General features: G+C 43.8%; 1 protein-coding gene across 1 annotated transcript in view; it reads left to right on the forward strand.

Annotated features, from left to right (window-relative positions):
* Positions 1-12,790, forward strand: part of si:dkey-34e4.1 (carboxyl-terminal PDZ ligand of neuronal nitric oxide synthase protein) — a 35,262-nt gene extending 22,472 nt beyond the window's left edge. The window contains exons 7-11 of the mRNA XM_062989184.1: positions 860-1,005; positions 3,870-4,019; positions 7,015-7,180; positions 9,513-9,780; positions 11,508-12,790. Coding sequence (XP_062845254.1) covers positions 860-1,005; positions 3,870-4,019; positions 7,015-7,180; positions 9,513-9,780; positions 11,508-11,985 — 1,208 coding nt within the window. The 3' untranslated portion in view covers positions 11,986-12,790. The remainder of the gene's footprint in view (positions 1-859; positions 1,006-3,869; positions 4,020-7,014; positions 7,181-9,512; positions 9,781-11,507) is intronic.
* The last annotated feature ends 9,427 nt before the right edge of the window (positions 12,791-22,217 follow it).

Consider the following 22,217-nt stretch of genomic DNA (forward strand, 5'->3'; position numbering starts at 1 on the left):
GGAATACCCCCGGACAGGGTGTCAATCAATCAATTTCGCCCCCCTCAGTTCACAAAACTATGCACAATTGAAGAGTCTGTAACTGTTTAAAAATGCTCAGTACATGATTTTATAGAAATGAGGGATTCTGCCATCTACCGTCCATGACATTATTGAAAGATTCAGCTGAGCTACCACTGCAAATGAGATTCAAACCCACAACCTTTAGATCGACAGTCCAGAGCTATAACTACTGAGCTACCACTGTCCTTACATGCTCTAATAATGACACATTTGTAAGAATTACTTGGCCATAAGTACACCATATGGCCAAAAGTATATAGATGCTTGTTCTACACAGTACATTCAGATTTTTCAGCCACACCCATTGCTAACAAGTGTATAACATATAACAACAAATATTTTAATTGAATTTCTTTAACCACTTATTTCTAGTGGCAAGTCACTGGAACACTGGGCGTAAGGCAGGAATACCCCCCGGACAGGGTGTCAATCAATCGCAGGGTTTTGGCCACCCCCACCCCCCCAGTTCACAAAACTATGCACAATTGAAGAGTCTGTAACTGTTTAAAAATGCTCAGTACGTGATTCCACATAAATGAGAGATTTTGCCATCTACCGTCCATGACATTATTGAAAGAAAACCAACATTGAGCACCTGTGTTAAAAGCCAACATGCTTACTACTACTAATAATAATTATTATAATCTCTCATAATAGCTTCGCCATTTGATATAATGTAAGATCAATTAAGCAGACACCCTTCCTGATTAAGTACCTGTCCGGGCGCTCGGCCAGGTCGATAGCACCAGCTAGGTCTCAGTGTTAAAGAGTAAACATGTTTTGTCATTTCTCACAGCTGGTCACCTGACTGAAGCTGAGAAAGACAGCACCATACACGTAGAGGCAGTGTCTCAGACAGTCAACGGTTGTGACCAGGTTATGAACGACGTCCTTCAGAGCCTGTCAGAGCTCAACGTGGTCAAAGGAGGACACACTGTTCAGGTGAGGAAGCTTGTTTATGATTAGGTTCTGCGTAGTGTGTGTGTATAAGTGTGTTAGATTATCATTTTCTTCCCTCTAAATGATCTGTGTCTTTAATGTGTTGTTCCTGGCTGGTGCATTTTGCCCTGCACCGGGTTCATAAATTGCAACGTGGTTGCCATGGATCATTTCCAGACTAAATCATACAGCTCGAATGAGACAAGGTGTTTATTCTGCACCGCTGGGCAGGGGTGTATATTAAGGTTTTCTAGTTTGCTAACAGTAAGGGTTCTTCAATTATTGGTTTAACGCCATGTCACCACATTGGTTACCAGTAGCGCCCCCAGAAATTTTCCATAGGGGTGGCCACATAACTACATTGTATACAGACGAGGTGATAACTAATCAAGTGATGTGCATAGACAAATACGGTACAATTAACATTTTACAAAGAAGCATATTCTCATATTCTTGAGCGATTTTATAAGGGTGGCCGTGACGTGCCGTGACACACCCTGCCCCTTACTTAGAACAGTCAGAATATGATGGGTGGAGACATGCACTTGGCACGTGTCACATAACTAAACCTCTTCTCCTGCTATTAAGTGGGAGTGTGTTAAAAAAAAAAAAAAAAGTGTTCCCAGGTGGCGTAGCGGGATATTCCGCTAGCACACCAGCGCCGAGATTCTGAACTCCCTCGGTTCGAAACCACCGACCGGGTGCCATCTAGCAGGCATAATTGGCAGTGCCTGCAGCAGATACGTTTCTGCCAGGGCGGGATGACCGGACTATGTGGGTGGGGTCTTCGAACACAGTGTAAGGACCCTGATTAGCAGATCGAGAGGCGCCTGTGCGCGGGTCGGCGGAGGTTTGTTTGTTTGTTTATTAGGATTTTAACGTCATGTTCTACACCTTTGGTTACATTCATGATGAAAACGGTAGGAAACGGTAGTCACTCATTACGCAAGATTCATCCGTTCACAAGGTTATATCGAACACAGTCATGGACCATTTAGTGTCTCCAGTTCACCTCACTTGCACGTCTTTGGACTGTCGGAGGAAACCGGAGCACCCGGAGGAAACCCACGCGGACACGGGGACAACATGCACTTGAACTCCACACAGATAGGACCCCAGACCGCTCCACCGGGGGATCGAACCCAGGACCTTCTTGCCGTGAGGCGGCAGAGCTACCCACTGAGCCACCGTGCCGCCATTTAATGCTAGAACCTGTACCAGTACCCATACTTTAATACTACTTTATTCAGATTTGCGCATTCGTTAATTTTACACATTGTTTCCCTATTTATGTGTGATACTGCTAAAGGCAGAGAACTGTCCTACATTTACTCAGTCCTACTAATCGTGTGTGTTTGATGCCATTAAAGCAACAGGAGGCTAAATGTTACTTGCTCATGTTGCTAAAAAAGGCTAAATGTTGGCTAAATGAGGCTAAATGTTGGCTAAATGAGGCTAAATGTTGCTTTCTCTTTGGAGTGACTCCACATAATCCCAAAGAAAAAGAAAGGGCAAGATGAGACACTTGTTTTCATAGTACGTATAATCATTTAGCTCCCTCTAGTGGACAAAGTTAACTGATACATCAGTCACTGGCTCTTTCGGTTGTAAGATTTAGTACTTAATTTGAACTTTATTTAAAGAACCAGCCCGAAATTCCACTGTTTTAAAAGTCTAGTAGGCCAATAACAATGATAACATCAAGAATGTGTGATTTGTGGGCCGCTCAGGTGGCGCAGCGGTAAAAAGACACGCTGCAACCAGAGCTGGTTTCCAGATACATGGTATCGAATCCAGCTCTGCTTCACCAGTTCGAAGCTGGGTGTATGAGCAACGATTGGCCGGTTGCTCAGTTGAGGGGGGGCGGGACAAAGAACCGGATGTGGGTCTCTCTGTCAGAATGCGATTACGACCTCTGTCGGCTGATTAGAGGCGCCTGCACAGGGATGAGGAAGAGCGCCCTTAGGGTGTGTCTCTCCGCATGCAACGCTAGGTGGCGCCAAACTCATAAATGGGTGGGTGGCAAAATGTATCTGGCTTGCTGCTCATATGTCAGAGGGGATATGGGTTAGCTTCAATCTCCTCAATCAGGGCAGGGTTCGGCATAGACAGAGAGGAAGCACGATGCAAATTGAACAATTGGATGCGCTAAAAAGGGGAAGAAAAAAAAAAAAAAAGTGTGATTTTTTTAATTGCTTTGAAGCTTTCTTTACCTATAAAGTACCAAGAAATGACTTCTAATGTAGTGGCGGACCAACTTGATTACCTGGAACTCACTTAAATAAATTCCGGACAGGAGCAGAAGAGTGTAAATACAGGTAAATTGGTCACAGCAAAGGGTTTTATGATCGGGTTAAAAAAAGAGGATCCAAGCCGCTCAGCTGGTGCAGCGGTAAAACACACGTTAGCACACCAGAGCTGGGATCTGGAATACATCGTATCGAGTCTCAGCTCTGCCGGCCAGCAGGCCTGTTGTTCATATAGGGGACTCTCTCATAACTAATGCAACTACGACCTCTGCTGGCCGATTGATGGTGCCTGCACAGAGACGGAGGGACAAAAGTGTGTTGATCACGGTGTGTCTCTCCATACACAGGGCTGATCCGCATCGCACTCGTTAAAGTGTAGGTGACAAAATGCATACGGCTGCTGCCCACATGTCGGAGGGGACGTGGGTTAGCTTCGTTCTCCTCAATCAGAGCGGGGATCGGCATTGGTAAAGAGGAAGGATGAGGCTATATATATATATATATTACCTGATATGGAACACTGTCATTCCATGGGAGCCAAACCCCAGACAATTCACTCACACCAGATTGTGTCTAGTTTTCATTAACAATCCATCCACAATGTCTTGTTTTCTTCAGGATACGAACGGCGTGCATCACTACGCTCTGCAATTTCCCAACAGCCTTTGCTCTCCATCCCTCACACCACTGGCTGACCAGCACCACCTGCAGTTATTACAGCATCAGTTACTGCAGCAGCAGCAACAAGCCCAGGCCGCTGTGGCACAGGTAAGCGATCGGTACCCGGACCCACGTCCAACCATAATCCACACGTACTGAACTCCCAATCTAGTCATTTCCAATTCCCAGTTCCTCCATAATTGCGTGAACAAACCCCGATTTGATCAAGGAGAGCCGGATCACCACCTCCCCCTATCTGACACATGCATAATCTGTGACTGCTACTTCAGTATGGTTGCAGTGTTGGGTTCCCCCTCAGAAGAGCCACGCTAAGCTCCGTGTGACTCCGCCTCCACTCACTCAGGGAAAGAGTGCGTTGATCAGGGTGTGTCTCTCCGTACACAGTGCTGATCCGCATCGCACTTGTTAGTGTAGGTGACAAAATGCATACGGCTGCTGCCCACGTGTCGGAGGGGGCATGGGTTAGCTCCGTTCCCCTGTGTTAGTGTGTGTTGTGCTGGTATGAGTGGATCAGACACAGCAGCGCTGCTGGAGTTTTGAAATACCGTGTCCACTCACTGTCCACTCTATTACACATTCCTACCTTGTTGGTCCACCTTGTAGATGTAAAGTCAGAGACGATCACCTTCATCAGTGGTCACAGGACGCTGCCCATTGGGCGCCGTTGGCTGGATATTTTTGATTGATGGACTATTCTCAGTCCAGCAGTGACAGTGAGGTGTTTAGGAAGAGACCCTTTCTGACCTTCCCTTTCTCAAACACAGCCAATTGTGTACGGTGGACACCTGAGTGGCCAGTGGAATCTGTTTCAATCACAGCCTGTTTGGGACAAAAGAACTCTGGTTCTTAAACTGGTTCCATTCAGGCTTCTTAGAACCTTGGTGCTTTTAAAAGAACCAGATTTTGGTCATCAGAAACAATCTTCTGTTTTATTGCTGGGCAGCCGCATGAACAACGATCAGCCGTTGTTCGTAGGGTTAGGGGCGAGTCGGATCATGGGTCCTCATAACTGGTGCAATTACGACCCCTGCTGGCTGATTGACGGCGCCTGTACATGGCTGAGGAATGATGCTGATCAGGGTGTGGCTCTCCGTGCACAGTGCTGATCGATATACAGTGTATCACAAAAGTGAGTACACCCCTCACATTTCTGCAGATATTTAAGTATATCTTTTCATGGGACAACACTGAAAAAATGACACTTTGACACAATGAAAAGTAGTCTGTGTGCAGCTTATATAACAGTGTAAATTTATTCTTCCCTCAAAATAACTCAATATACAGCCATTAATGTCTAAACCACCGGCAACAAAAGTGAGTACACCCCTTAGTGAAAGTTCCTGAAGTGTCAATATTTTGTGTGGCCACCATTATTTCCCAGAACTGCCTTAACTCTCCTGGGCATGGAGTTTACCAGAGCTTCACAGGTTGCCACTGGAATGCTTTTCCACTCCTCCATGACGACATCACGGAGCTGGCGGATATTCGAGACTTTGCGCTCCTCCACCTTCCGCTTGAGGATGCCCCAAAGATGTTCTATTGGGTTTAGGTCTGGAGACATGCTTGGCCAGTCCATCACCTTTACCCTCAGCCTCTTCAATAAAGCAGTGGTCGTCTTAGAGGTGTGTTTGGGGTCATTATCATGCTGGAACACTGCCCTGCGACCGAGTTTCCGGAGGGAGGGGATCATGCTCTGCTTCAGTATTTCACAGTACATATTGGAGTTCATGTGTCCCTCAATGAAATGTAACTCCCCAACACCTGCTGCACTCATGCAGCCCCAGACCATGGCATTCCCACCACCATGCTTGACTGTAGGCATGACACACTTATCTTTGTACTCCTCACCTGATTGCCACCACACATGCTTGAGACCATCTGAACCAAACAAATTAATCTTGGTCTCATCAGACCATAGGACATGGTTCCAGTAATCCATGTCCTTTGTTGACATGTCTTCAGCAAACTGTTTGCGGGCTTTCTTGTGTAGAGACTTCAGAAGAGGCTTCCTTCTGGGGTGACAGCCATGCAGACCAATTTGATGTAGTGTGCGGCGTATGGTCTGAGCACTGACAGGCTGACCCCCCACCTTTTCAATCTCTGCAGCAATGCTGACAGCACTCCTGCGCCTATCTTTCAAAGACAGCAGTTGGATGTGACGCTGAGCACGTGCACTCAGCTTCTTTGGACGACCAACGCGAGGTCTGTTCTGAGTGGACCCTGCTCTTTTAAAACGCTGGATGATCTTGGCCACTGTGCTGCAGCTCAGTTTCAGGGTGTTGGCAATCTTCTTGTAGCCTTGGCCATCTTCATGTAGTGCAACAATTCGTCTTTTAAGATCCTCAGAGAGTTCTTTGCCATGAGGTGCCATGTTGGAACTTTCAGTGACCAGTATGAGAGAGTGTGAGAGCTGTACTACTAAATTGAACACACCTGCTCCCTATGCACACCTGAGACCTAGTAACACTAACAAATCACATGACATTTTGGAGGGAAAATGACAAGCAGTGCTCAATTTGGACATTTAGGGGTGTAGTCTCTTAGGGGTGTACTCACTTTTGTTGCCGGTGGTTTAGACATTAATGGCTGTATATTGAGTTATTTTGAGGGAAGAATAAATTTACACTGTTATATAAGCTGCACACAGACTACTTTTCATTGTGTCAAAGTGTCATTTTGTCAGTGTTGTCCCATGAAAAGATATACTTAAATATCTGCAGAAATGTGAGGGGTGTACTCACTTTTGTGATACACTGTATATGAACTCGAATTATGTCCACACAATACGATCTGGCGTATCTCTTATGGATATACAAAGGCAGCATAAAGCACTTCGATAACTCAGCTTTAAGACATGTAGACACTAAATGGCTAAAAGTATTTGGACACCGAAATAGTCAACAACTCCTACGAACACTGTATGATCTTGTGGAAAGCCTTCTTAGAGAAGTGGAGGTTCCAAAAATAGGGCAACATAGATTTGAACTAGAATATCAAACAAGCTCATGTACCCGACGTCTACATCGTCGACGTAATGTTTAACTCTCATTTTAATTCCACCACTTTCCACCCCTTCCTGCAGGTACAGCTCCTGAAGGACCAGATAGCGGCGGAGACGACCGCCAGGATGGAGGCCCAGGGAAGGAGCCACCAGCTGCTGCTGCAGAACCGAGACCTGCTGCAGCACATAGGCCTGCTGGTCCAACACATCAGTGAACTGGAGGCCAGGGTCAACGGCAGTGCACACAGTAAGAGTTAGGAGTTGCCAACCGCTTCTTAATCCCGCCAGTGGTGGATTCTCAAAGAGTGATGCTATGCTCCCTATGTTTCGTCACTCCTTGTGCCGGCACCTCAACAATGAAAATTAAACCCTGTCCCATCCAAACTTGCCACCAACAACTGTATCGATCAAACTGGTGGCACAGCTAAAACAGTACACCAGTACACCAGTCTAATACTTCATAGCTACGCCACAGGAGCATAGGACTGCAGAAATATGACAAAGCAAGGACCCCCACAAGCTTGTGGTTTGGCGTGGACAATAAGTCACAAATACTGTAAAGCTTGTGTGTGTGTGCTGATGTATTCTGATAGAAACTATATTATGCCCCTGTCCGATGTTTTTACACTCCTCCTCTGGGTTTCCCATCACCTCGTATCTGGCTCTCTCATTGGCTGTAGTTCGACACCGCACTCGCTGCCACTCACAACATGATCGCACTACACAATTTTGAGTCGCCGACAGGCCCAGATATTTAACATGCTAGATATTTTTCTCGAGTCTGCGAGCGCTCGGATCGAGTCGTTGGACGGTTCACACATGGGGATCGAGAGCCGAGTTTCGAGCCCCGAGCGAACGCAGAGCTGCTTCCGAGCTGCCACATCTAGCGGTGACCAGTCGGCGAGTAAAAATCAGGGCAAAAATCGTGTAGTGTGAACTAGGCATGAGGTGGGCATGGGAATACCCCAAACTCAGGCACCAAACCCTTCAGAATAAATGCAGGGCATGAACGGGTGTAACTGGTTTGCCCAATCAGACCTCTGCTTTACATCATGAGAGCTATTTTGTCCAGTAATTGTGCATAAATCACATGATTTAATATTCATTTGTCAGTTGGTCTTGTTAATTGATAAATAAGTCAACAACAGTTAGATGCACATGGGTGGCCAGGCACTTAACAGGCACGACAGGCCATGTCTGAGGAGGGAAGGCCGATGGGGTTCCCTTGCCACTGCAGGAATGCGACCTCTGCTGTCTGGTCAAGGCGTTTGCATGATTGGACATGGAGCTCTCTAAAAATCCATCGATCAGTGGTGGTGCAAGTGGTAAGGAAATTGGAAACAATTAGACTGTAAGGAAAAAGGTAGGGAAGCCGCTCAGGTGGTGCTCATCGGCGTTTGAAACTCAGCTCTGCCATCTGGCTGGGCTGGGCGGCTACATGAACAACGTCTGGCCGTTGTTCATACAGGGAGGGAAAACCCGGATAGGGACCTCATAACTAGTGCAATTAGTAGTATGGCGTCTGCACAGAGTTAAGGAACATAAGAATCAGGGTGTGGCTCTCCGTGCACAAGGCTGATCCGCATATGAACTCGCCTCGTGCAGGCGAAAAGATGCACACGTGTCGGAGAGGGTTGTCAGTTCGCTCTCCTCAATTGGGCCGGGGGTCAGCACCAGTAGAGATAGCATAATGCAGTTGGGTCAAAATTGGACACAAAATGTTAATCCCATTCCCTTGACCCCATCCCAAACTAAGCTGGGGTCCCAACCTTGTATACGCTGCAGTCTGCAGAAAGCAAATCAGGGTGAAGTGTGTGTGTGTGTGTGTGTGTGTGTTTCAGATCTAAGTAGAGAGATTCGATTAAATCACACTCTCAGACTTGAGGCTACGCTTAAACGACTGACACATCATTTTTCGGATGGGTTGTTACCAGGGAGGGGAAGCTCATTGTCGGCTTACATCATAAAATTTGTCAATTTATTTATATATAAATGGTGCCCTCTGTTCCTTTTCAAGAAAATGGCCTGAAATGGGTTGCAGTTTGTCTTTCAACTTCACTCGCAAAATCTGCGATGGGACTGAAGCTCCCAGTGATAGCCGTCAATCAAAACGGGATTCAGCCTTTCGACTGATCCTCCCATAATCAGAAGCTCAGCGTCCAGACCCGCCCAGAGACGCTCAGCGTCCGGGGGCGGGACAAAATTGTGGCATTTATCCAATGGCCGACGAGTTTCGAAGCAATGAAAAAAACCCTCCCATGCAGCCCCATAGAAGTGAAGAGATGCTCAGCTTCTGCGGGCAAATGCATTGATGCTCTGGGAATGTATGAGAAGTTCGAGTCAGTCGATTTGTGATGTCTTCGGGATGAACGTGTTCTAACGCATTCGTCAATGAAATGTTAACATAACTGTACACATTTGACCATTTAATTATTGACATTTTAGGGACGTCTTAGAGAAATCGCTTCCTGAATGTACGTTAGGTCGCAGCCAAAAACGTGTGCGTCTAGACTTCAACGAGTCTCCACCTCTACCTAATTTAAGTGCGTCTAAATTCCTTATTTTTTTTCTCCCCTCAGACGGAGAGCGGAGGACCGCGTCCTCCCACTCGCTCGCCATCGACTTGAAGAAGCATTTCGGCACAGAGCGACCCATCACTTCCACACCAGCAGGGGAAGCCCGGATTTCCCCTGTGCCCCTTTATCCGCTGGACTGTGCGGAGTCCTACCTCAGTCTGCTTAAAGTGGGCACAGCCGATGGCGAGCCGGCGGACGCGAGGCGTGAACGGGCCTCCGACAGCACGACAAATGAAACCACGAGACCAAATACGGCTGCACTGGATGAAAGGTAAAAAATAAATAAATTAAAAGAAATTAAAAATACATACACACACACACACACACACACACACACACACACACACACACACAGAGCACACACACATAGGGAACACTCACCAGTAGTGTACATTTAAATAAGAAGCTTATACATTCACAAGCTTGTAAAAGGCATGTACACCATATGATCAGAAGTATGTAGACACCCCTCCTCATGACACTCATATTAAACAGGTCTATAAAATCTAAAAATCCATGCCCTCAAAGCCACGGTTTGACTTAGAGAACCTCCAGTGGCCTACAGTCTTAATCTCAATCTAATTAACCCTATAATGCCGAGCGAAACATATTTGATACGTTTTACAGCATCAGTATTAGATACGTATCTTCTGCCCCCTGGTGGATCATTCATGTACTCCAGGGTTGAGATTCAAAGCCTTTCGTAACAAAGCCTCCACAATTATTATTGTTCTCTACGACCCATTTTTAATGATCAGCCATAGCATTAAAACCACCTCCTTGTTTCTACACTCACTGTCTATTTTATCAGCTCCGCTTACCATATAGGAGCACTTTGTAGGTCTACAATTACTGACTGTAGCCACCTTTCACCCTGTTCTTTAATGGTCAGGACTCTCCCAGGACCACCACAGAGCAGGTATTATTTAGGTAGTGGATCATTCTCAGCACTGCAGTGACACTGACATGGTGGTGGTGTGTTAGTGTGTGTTGTGCTGGTATGACTGGATCAGACACAGCAATGCTGATGGAGGTTTTAAACACCTCACTGTCAATGCTGGACTGAGAATAGTCCACCAACCAAAATAACCAGCCAACAGCGCCCCGTGGGCAGCGTCCTTTGACCACTGATGAAGGTCTAGAAGATGACCGACTCAAACAGCAGCAATAGATGAGCGATCATCTCTAACAAGGTGGACCAACTAGGTAGGAGTGTCTAATAGAGTGGACAGTGAGTGGACACGGTGTTTAAAAACTCCAGCAGCGCTGCCGTGTCTGATCCACTCATACCAGCACAACACACACTAACACATCACCACCATGTCAGTGTCATTGCAGTGCTGAGTATGATCCACCACCCAAATAATACCTGCTCGGTGGTGGTCCTGTGGGAGTCCTGACCATTGAAGAACAGGGTGAAAGCAGGCTATAAAAAGCATGTAGAGAAACAGATGGACTACAGTCAGTAATTGTAGAACCACAAAGTGCTTCTATATGGTAAGTGGAGCTGATAAAATGGACAGTGTGTGTAGAAACAAGGAGGTGGTTTTAATGTCATGGCTGATCAGTGTGTATATATACACGCCTATGCACTCCGACCCCACCCACATATTCCGGTCATCCCTCCCTGCAGGCACTGTCAATTATGCCTGCTCGATGGCGCCCACCTGGGCACCAACAATTTTTCTCCTCATCTGGGAATCGAACCCTCGGTCTTCCGCATGACAGGCGGAGATACTGTCCACTATACACTAACCCAATGGAATGAAATGAAATGTTGATCGCAAAACCCTTTTATCCAACATCAGTTAATACCTGCGAAATTGCCATCAATTCTAATAGAAAGTCTTTCCAGAAGAGTAGAGACTGTTATAGCTTCCGGTTTTGGAATAGGCTGTTCATGGTCAACAAGCTTATTGTCAGGTGTTCACATACTTTTGGCCATTCAGTATATTCTTGATGTTCTCATGAATCTGTCTACTGTCTATTCTTTTCCAGGGTTAAAAAGATCATTCCCAAGCTGGATCCTCCCCCTCAACAACTCAATCGGAAGCGTCTGACCAGAATTCTTTCCTCGGGATCCGAACCCGTCTCCAACACCGCCCTAATCCCGTCCTTCCCCGACGTCACCCCCATAGTTGATTCCCCGGACCATTTCTACTCATTCACCAATGACCTGAGCATTTCCTGCTCCGTAAGCGAAGACTCCGGCATGCGCTCGGGCAACAAGCCGCCCGGAGAGGACCCTTCAGAAGACCGCGACTCGACCGTCCTCTCCACATCCAGCACCTGCAGCAGTTTACCCGAGGACGGCCCCCTGTCCGGAACCCCGCCTCGTCCCGCCACGCCTTGCGGACTTGATTACACTCTTCCGTTCTCCTCGCCCCTTAACAAGACCTGCCTGCACATCAGCCTGAGCGAAGACGAGCTTCTGGAGGACGGCGTCTTTAACGCGTCCAGCCCACTTAGAAGTTAAGAGTTGTAGAAGTTAAGAGTACTAAGAGCGTCTACCAAATTGACCCAAGATTATAGCTTTACCGAGACCAAACGGAGGTTCGTGGATGAAGACTTGGCTTCCACAGGTTCCACTGTGACCTGTAGACATCTGCCCCTGCTTCCTAAAGACTTTCCTAAGAAGGGAGTTCAAACCAACTGCAATGTGCTTCCAACTCCATTGTACATGCCATTTTTCTTAACTGAAGTCCAAAGATGTCCTAAAATATAGATTTTACAATTTTAAAGTCTAGATTTGTATAATTGTAGGTATACACCGACCAGGCATAACATTATGACCACTGACTGGTGAAGTGAATGACACTGATTATCTCTTTAACACGGTACCTGTTTAGTGGGTGGGATATATTAGGCACCGAGTGAACATTTTATCCTCAAAGTTGATCGGCCAAATTGTGATGGCTAGACGACCGGGTCAGAGCATCTCCAAAACTGCAGCTCTTGTGGGGCGTATCTATCAAAAGTGGTCCAAGGAAGGAACAATGTTAAACCGGCGACATGGGCGGCCAAGGCTCATTGATGCACGTGGGGAGCTAAGGCTGGCCCCGAGTGGTCCGATCCAACAGATTGCTGAAGGAGTTAATGCTGGTTCTGATAGGAAGGTGTCAGAATACACAGTGCATCACAGTTGCTGGGCTGTTTTGGCAGCAAAAGGGGGACCGACATGATATTAGGAAGGGGGTCATAATGTAAATAAAAAATGAGATCTTCAGTTTGTAAATTTTTCCTATAGAAATGTTACTGCAACCAACTTGCAAAAATAAAAAATGAAGCCAGTTTGTTTGTACACCTTTTTCGTGTTTAGATGGTGAGAGCGTCAAGTCAATAAACAATAATTATTAATCAAGTAGAGCTAAAAATTGCAGCTCTGACAACTCTCTACTTTACCAATAAAACTTCTATTATTATTATTATTTTTTACCCACAAGGTTACAGACTGCAGATTTAATTAACCTGGAACCTGTGTGCTCCAAACCAAAGATTAATATACAGGGGTTGGACAAAATAACTGAAACACCTGGTTTTAGACCACAATAATTTATTAGTATGGTGTAGGGCCTCATTTTGCGGCCAATACAGCGTCAATTCGTCTTGGAAATGACATATACAAGTCCTGCACAGTGGTCAGAGGGATTTTAAGCCATTCTTCTTGCAGGATAGTGGCCAGGTCACTACGTGATGCTGGTGGAGGAAAACGTTTCCTGACTCGCTTCTCCAAAACACCCCAAAGTGGCTCAATAATATTTAGATCTGGTGACTGTGCAGGCCATGGGAGATGTTCAACTTCACTTTCATGTTCATCAAACCAATCTTTCACCAGTCTTGCTGTGTGTATTGGTGCATTGTCATCCTGATACACGGCACCGCCATTGGATGCACATGGTCTTCCAGAATGGTTCGGTAGTCCTTGGCAGTGACGCGCCCATCTAGCACAAGTATTGGGCCAAGGGAATGCCATGATATGGCAGCCCAAACCATCACTGATCCACCCCCATGCTTCACTCTGGGCATGCAACAGTCTGGGTGGTACGCTTCTTTGGGGCTTCTCCACACCGTAACTCTCCCGGATGTGGGGAAAACAGTAAAGGTGGACTCATCAGAGAACAATACATGTTTCACATTGTCCACAGCCCAAGATTTGCGCTCCTTGCACCATTGAAACCGACGTTTGGCATTGGCACGAGTGACCAAAGGTTTGGCTATAGCAGCCCGGCCGTGTATATCGACCCTGTGGAGCTCCCGACGGACAGTTCTGGTGGAAACAGGAGAGTCGAGGTGCACATTTAATTCTGCCGTGATTTGGGCAGCCGTGGTTTTATGTTTTTTGGATAAATTCCGGGTTAGCATTTACATTTACATTTTCAGCATTTAGCAGACGCTTTTATCCAAAGCGACTTACACAATGAGCAATTGAGGGTTAAGGGCCTTGCTCAGGGACCCAACAGTGGCAACTTGGTGGTAGCGGGGCCTGTTTACTAGTCCAGTACCTTAACCACTGAGCTATCACTGGCCCACGCTCAAAGCACCCGAACATCCCTTTCAGACAGCTTCCTCTTGCGTCCACAGTTAATCCTGTTGGATGTGGTTTGTCCTTCTTGGTGGTATGCTGACATTACCCTGGATACCGTGGCTCTTGATACATCACAAAGACTTGCTGTCTTGGTCACAGATGCGCCAGCAAGACGTGCACCAACAATTTGTCCTCTTTTGAACTCTGGTATGTCACCCATAATGTTGTGTGCATTGCAATATTTTGAGCAAAACTGTGCTCTTACCCTGCTAATTGAACCTTCACACTCTGCTCTTACTGGTGCAATGTGCAGTTAATGAAGATTGGCCACCAGACTGGTCCAATTTAGCCATGAAACCTCCCACACTAAAATGACAGGTGTTTCAGTTATTTTGTCCAACCCCTGTATGTCCATTCCTGCATTTCAGGCCTGCAACACACTCCAAAAAAAGTTGGGACGGGGGCAATTCAGGGCTAGTAATGAGGTGAAAAAAACTAAATAATGATGTGATTCAGGTTATCCAGACTGTTATTAGGAACGAGTCCAAAACCCAGGGTCTGTCATGGTATGAGGTTTTGTCAGTGCCCTTGGCTAAGGTCATTTACACTTCTGCAGAAAAGTACATTGAGATCTTAGAGCAACATGTGCTGCCTTCAAGACATCGTCTTTTCCAGGGACGTCCATGCATTTTTCAACAAGACGATGCAAAACCACATGCTGCACACATTACAAAGGCACGGCTGCGGAAGAAGAGGGTATGGGTACTGGACTGGCCTGCCTGCAGTCCTGACCTGTCCCCAATAGAGAACATGTGGAGAATAACAACAACCCCGTACTGTTGCACATCTTAAGACGTGTTTGCAGGAAGAACGAGACAAAACGTCTTTGTGTGGTAAAAAAGGAACGGCAACGTTACAAAGTGATAAACACTTTACTGTCCCAACTTTTTTTGGAACGTGTTGCTGGCCTGAAATGCAGGAATGGATGTTTAGTAATAAATTAAACGAAGTTGAACAAACTAAACATGAAATATCTCAGGTTCATCCTATCTGCAATGAAATAAAAGTCAAAGTAAATGTAAGAAACTCGGGGTTGTAAATATGGACAAAAATATACAGAAAAGGCGGGATTTAGACCCTAACAGGGGCGGCTCGTTCCTTGGGGCGATATAAATTTTTCTATCACAGCTGTGATCTAGTGGACTATGTAGGGAACATATATCCGTGATCTGATACACAATCTAGTGCACTATGTAGGGAACATTAATGTGTTTGTAACGCGAACAGTTAGCTTAATAGCCCAGTTAGCAGCTCCTAGAAGTTCTGTTATCACCCATATCCTTTGGTGTGTATGAGAGGTTTTTTATTTCTTTTTTTCCCTTCGGAGGTTCTTGCCTTCTTCTTCTTCTTGTTCTTCTTACCTCCCTGAAATGAGTTTTTGCAACTTGGGATGTCTGTTTTGTAGTGTTAAACTTTATATTCGTTGTGGAACTACTTTTTGGCGGAAGGTATTGTCAATATTAAAGCATATTTATTATGAAATTCAGGGCTTCTTTGATTTATTTTCTTTCTTTATTTTGTAAAAACTGTTATATAAAAGCAATAGAACACTTGAGGTCGTGTGTTATCACGAATAACATCACTCGCCTTCGGCTCGTGCCTGCGACCGAATCACAGCCGTGATGTTATTCGTGATAACACACTCCCTCTCGTGTTCTATTGCTTAACTAAAGAATTAGGGCCACCCGGACCAGATTTAAACATCAAGCATCTACAAGGGGGGGGATCATATAAGTTACAAGTAAATTACAAGTAAGTAATAGAATTTTTAAATTGTGAATTGTGATTGCAATGCCAATCTTTATTCTGGACCTGCTGCACCTAAAATAAAATGTCTGATATATAAATAAAATATCTGATAAAGACTGAATTAAATTGTACGTGTGAAGGCTTTACTTAATTTTATGATTAATGGTAAAAAAGCTGGTCTCTCTCCTTGTTCGAAGTTATTTGTGAGGGCAAACTGACACATGACTTAAGATGTTAATTATTTAAGCTTTAACTTACCCATTGAACGGGTCACTTTGGCCATCATCGCAACAATTGCCCCCCCTGAGAGATTTGGCAGGAGCCACCACTGGACCCTAAGAAGCCAGAATATTTACATTTTCAGTATTTTGCAGACGCTTTTATCCAAAGCGACTTACACAATGAGCGGAACACGATGAGCAATTGAGGGTTAAGGGCCTTGCTCAGGGACCCAACAGCTTGGTGGTGGCGGGGCTTGAACCGGCAACCTTCTGTTTACTAGTCTAGTCACTTAACCACTGAGCTATCACTGGCCAGAATAAATGCATTTGTTGTGTTTATTTTATAGTGTATCTCCTCTTTAACCCCATCGCTGTCCTCGGCCTGTATACAAGCCCAAAAATGAACGAGGATTTATATCTGTAAGTTTTTCATCATCAACATATCCCTTGCTGGTAAATAAGGTACCGTTTGATAGCTTAAAATCTCTACTTTTTAGCAACATAAACACTGAGCATATTCTGTTTATAAGTTATCTTAAAAACACAAACAAATTGTAGGTCTGATAAATTGTGACAGAATTACAGTGTTTATACTGTATTTTACCACAACCACTCGCTTCCAGGATAAAAATGTACTTTACGTGTAAAGGAAGCACTTTACTGAAACTGGTCATTTGGTAACTAGCCTGTCACTCAAACTTTTACAGCCAATGAAGCGACAGTTTTTACCTGAGCTTACCTAAGTGATGCCCATTGCAGAAATGCAAAAAATATTAACATATCTTGCTTTGGATTGGAGGAACAACTAAAATCCCGCCCGTTTGGAAGCTCTGATTGGTGTAAACCGCTGCTTATCAGCGTCTGAATCTTTGATTCAAAGTGGTCAAGTGCGTCAACAATTCATTGTGTCCCTTCAGAGTGAGCAAAAAAAAAGATGAATCTTTACCATAGATAAGAGCACAGCTCCCTGATTCGATTTCAACGAATAATTCATTTGAAAAGAGTAGTTTTTCTGATAAAGTATAAATTTTGTGTCATCTTATAAACTTTTTGAATGAAAATCCTTAGAAACTAGGTATGTCATTCAGGCAGAAAATTCACAAAAATAGGCTGGACAGCCCTAAGCTAGACCTTACCAGATCTTAACAGACCCTACTAGACCTTACTAGACCTTAAAAGACCTTACTAGACCATATCAGACATTACTAGACCTTAACAGACCCTACTAGACCTTAACAGACCCTACTAGACGTTAACAGACCTTACTAGACTTTAAAAGACCCTACGAAACCTTTCTAGACCTTTACAGACCTTACAATCCCTTTCAAGACCTTAACAGACCCTACTAGACCTTACAAGACATTAACAGACCTAACTAGACCTTAACACACCCTACTAGATCTTAACAGACCCTACTAAAACTTACAAGACCTCAACAGACCCTACTAGACCTTATTAGACTTTAACAAACCCTACTAGACTTTACAAGACCTTAACAGACCTTACTAGACCTTAAAAGATCTTAGTAGACCTTAAACGACATTACTAGACCTTAACAGACCTTACTAGACCTTAGTAAACTTTTAAAAACCTTAGTAGACCTTAACAGACCTTACTAGACCTTAACAGACCTTACTAGACCTTAACAAACTTTTAAAAACTAAAAAAACTTTTAAAGTACATTTTAACAGACCTTACTAGACCTTAACAGACTTTAAAATACCTTAATAGACCTTAACAGACCTTACTAAACCTTAACAGGCCTTTCTAGACCTTAACAGACTATACTACACCTTAATAGGCCTTGCTAGACCGTAACAGACCTTAGCAGACCTTAACAGGCTTTAGTGGACCCTAACAGGTCTTACTAGAGCTTAACAGACCTTACTAGAGCTTAACAGACCTTACTGGACCTTAACAGACCTTACTAGACCTTAAAAGGCCTTACTAATCCTTAACAGGCCTTACTGGACCTTAGCAGACCTTAATGGACCTTAAAAGACCTTACTAGATCTTAAAAGACCTTACCAGACTTTAAGAGACATTACTGGACCTTAACCAACCTTACTGGACCTTACCAGACCTTAGCAGACTTTAACAGACTTTGCTGTACATTAACATATTTTACTAGACCTTAACAGGCTTTAATGGACCTTAATAGACCTTAGAAACCCTTAACAGGTCTAACTAAACTTTTAAATACATTACTAGACCTTAACAGACCCTACTAGACCTAAAAAAAAAAAGGCTTAATGGACCTTAAACGGTCTTATTAGACCTTAAAAGACATTAATAGACATTAACAGACCTTACTACACCTTAACAGAACTTACTGGACCTTAACAGACCTTACTAGACCTTAACAGAGCTTAGTAGACCTTAACAAAACTTATTAGATGTTAAAAGACCTTAGAAGACCTTACTGGACCTTAGAAGACTTTAATAGTCTTTAACAGGCCTTACTAGACTTTAACAGACCGTAGGAGACCTTAACAGACCTTAGTAGACGTTAATGGACTTTATCAAACCTTACGAGACCTTAATAGACCTTACTTGACATTTACAGGCCTTACTGAACTTTAATAGACCTTACTAGACCTCAACCAACCTTACTACACCTTAACCGACCTTACTACACCTTAACAGACCTTACTGGACCTTAACAGGCCTTACTGGACCTTAGTAGACTTTTACAGACCTTACTGGATCTAAAAAGACCTTGCTGGACCTTAACAGACCTTACTGGACCTTAACAGACCTTACTAGACCTTAACAAACCTTACTAGACCTTAACAGAACGTAGGAGAACTTAACAGACCTTAGTAGTCGTTAATGGACCTTAACAGACCTTACTAGACCTTAACAAACCTTACTAGACCTTAACAGAACGTAGGAGAACTTAACAGACCTTAGTAGTCGTTAATGGACCTTAACAGACCTTACTGGACCTTAAATGGCCTTACTGGACCTTACCAGACCTTACTAGACCATAACAGACCTTACTGGACCTCACAAAAACATTACTAGACCTTAGCAGACATTACTAGACCTTAATAGACCTCACTAGACCTTAACAATTCTTACTAGAGCTCACTAGACCTTAAAAGACCGTACAGGACCTTAACACACATTAAAAGACCTTAAAAGGCCTTACTAGACCTTAAAAGTCTGTACTAGACCTTAAAAGGCCTTACTAGAGCTTAACAGACCTTACTAGACCTTAACAAACATTACTAAACCTTAACAGACTGTAGTAGACCTTAAAAGACCTTACTAGACCTTAACAGACCTTACTTGACATTACTGGACTTTAACAGCCCTTAATAGACCTTAACAGACTATACTATATCTTAACAGGCCTTACTAGACCTAACAGAAAGTAGTAGACCTTAACAGACCATAGCAGACCTTAACAGACCTTAATCGACCTTAAAAGACCTAACTGGACAATAACAGACCTTACTAGACCTTAACAGGCCTTACTAGAGCTTAACAGACCTTACTAGACCTTAAAAGACCTAACTGGACAATAACAGACTTTACTGGACCTTAACAGACCTTACTGGACCCTAACAGACCTTACTGGACCTTAACAGACCTTACTGGACCCTAACAACCTTACTGGACCTGAACAGAACTTACTGGACCTTAACAGGCCATACTAGACCTTAAAAGACCTTATTGGACCTTAACAGGCCTTACTGGACCTTAAAAGACCTTACTGGACCTTAAATGGCTTTACTAGACCTTACTACACCTTAACAGGCCTTACTGGACCCTAACAGACCTTACTGGACCTTACCAGACCTTAATACACCTTAACAAGCCTTACAGGACCTTAACAGGCCTTAATAGGCCTTAAATATCTTTAATAGACCGTAACAGACCTTACTAGACCTTAACATGCCTTACAGGACCTTACCAGACCTTAATAGACCTTAATAGACCTTAAATAGCTTTACTAGACCTAACTAGACCTTAACAGGCCTTAATGGACCCTAAAAGACCTTACTGGACCTTAAAAGACTTTACTGGACCCTAAAAGACCTTACTGGAACTTACCAGACATTACAGGACCTTAACAGACCTTAATAGACCTTAAATGGCTTTACTAGACCTTACTACACCTTAACAGGCCTTACTGGACCCTAACAGACCTTACTGGACCCTAACAGACCTTAATACACCTTAACAAGCCTTACAGGACCATAACAGGCCTTAATAGGCCTTAAATATCTTTAATAGACCGTAACAGACCTTACTAGACCTTAACAGACCTTAACATGCCTTACAGGACCTTACCAGACCTTAAATGGCTTTACTAGACCGAACTAGACCTTAACAGGCCTTAATGGACCTTAAAAGACCTTACTGGACCTTAAAAGACTTTACTGGACCCTAAGAGACCTTACTGGAACTTACCAGACATTACAGGACCTTACCAGACTTTACTGGACCTTAACAGACCTTAATAGACCTTAACAGACCTTACTGGACCTTAACAGACCTTACTGGACCTTAACAGACCTTACAAGACCTTAAAAGACCTTCCTGGACCTTAACAGGTTTTACTGGACCTTACCAGGCCTTACTGGACCTTAACAGACCTTAATGAACCCTAACAGACCTTAATGGACCTTAACAGACTTTACTGGACCTCAACAGACCTTTCTCGACCTTAACAGACCTCAATGGACCTTAACAGGCCTTACTGGACCTTAAAAAACATTACTGGACCTTAATAGACCTTAAATGGCTTTACTAGACCTTACTACACCTTAAAAGGCCTTACTGGACCCTAACAGACCTTACTGGACCTTAAAAGATATTAATGGACCCTAACAGACCTTACTGGACCTTAACAGACCTTACTACACCTTAAAAAGAATTACAGGACCTTAACAGACCTTAATAGGCCTTAAACAGCTTTAAAAGACTTCAAAAGACCTTACTAGACCTTAACAGACCTTACTGGACCTTAATATGCCTTACAGGACCTTACCAGACCTTAATAGACCTTAAATGGCTTTACTAGACCTTAACAAGCCTTACTGGACCTTAAAAGACCTTACTGAACCCTAACAGACCTCACTGGAACTTAACAGACCTTACTAGACCTTAACAGACCTTACTGGACCTTAACAGACCTTACTGGACCTTAACAGGTTTTACTGGACCTTAACAGACCTTACTACACCTTAACAGACCTTACTGGACCTTAACAGACCTCAATGAACCCTAACAGACCTTACTGGACCTTAACAGACAATACTGGACCATAACAGACTTTACTGGAAATTAACAGACCTTACTGGACCCTAACAGACCTTACTAGACCTTAACAGACCTTACTGAACCTTAACAGGCCATACTAGTCCTTAACAGACATTACTGGACCTCAACAGACCTTTCGTGACCTAAACAGACCTCAATGGACCCTAACAGACCTTACTGGACCTTAAAAGACCTTAACAGACCTTAATAAAACTTAAATGGCTTTACTAGACCTCACTACACCTTAACAGGCCTTACTGGACCCTAACAGACCTTACTGGACCTTACCAGACCTTACTGGACCTTAACAAGCCTTACAGGACCTTAACAGACCTTAATAGGCCTTAAATATCTTTAATAGACCGTAACAGACCCTACTAAACCTTAACAGACCTTACTGGACCTTAACATGCCTTACAGGACCTTACCAGACCTTAATAGACCTAGAATTTAACAAAAAAGAAAGTAATACTAATGAGCTTTAAAGCTCTACATTTTTCTGCATGTCTTATTGATCTTTTAAAGCGGTTCACTCAAAAGATCTTCCTGGACCTTAACAAACCTTACTGGACCTTACCAGAACTTACTACACCTTAACAAGCCTTACAAGACCTTAATAGACCTAAAATGGCTTTACTAGACCTTAACAGACCTTACTGGACCTTAACAGACCTTAATACCTAATAAAAAACTGATTTTATCAATGATATTAATATCAAGAACAACCCACAAAACATACTACAATATTTATTTTTAAACATTTACCCTTTAATAACTAATAAAAAACTGATTTTATCCATGATATTAATACCATTGAAATACAGCATAGCCAACACCTCGATAGCATTGCAAGTATTTAGCTATTTTAAAACGTCAATA

This window comes from Trichomycterus rosablanca, chromosome 26 (assembly GCF_030014385.1).
Source record: "Trichomycterus rosablanca isolate fTriRos1 chromosome 26, fTriRos1.hap1, whole genome shotgun sequence".
Classification (NCBI taxonomy): Eukaryota; Metazoa; Chordata; class Actinopteri; order Siluriformes; family Trichomycteridae; genus Trichomycterus; species Trichomycterus rosablanca.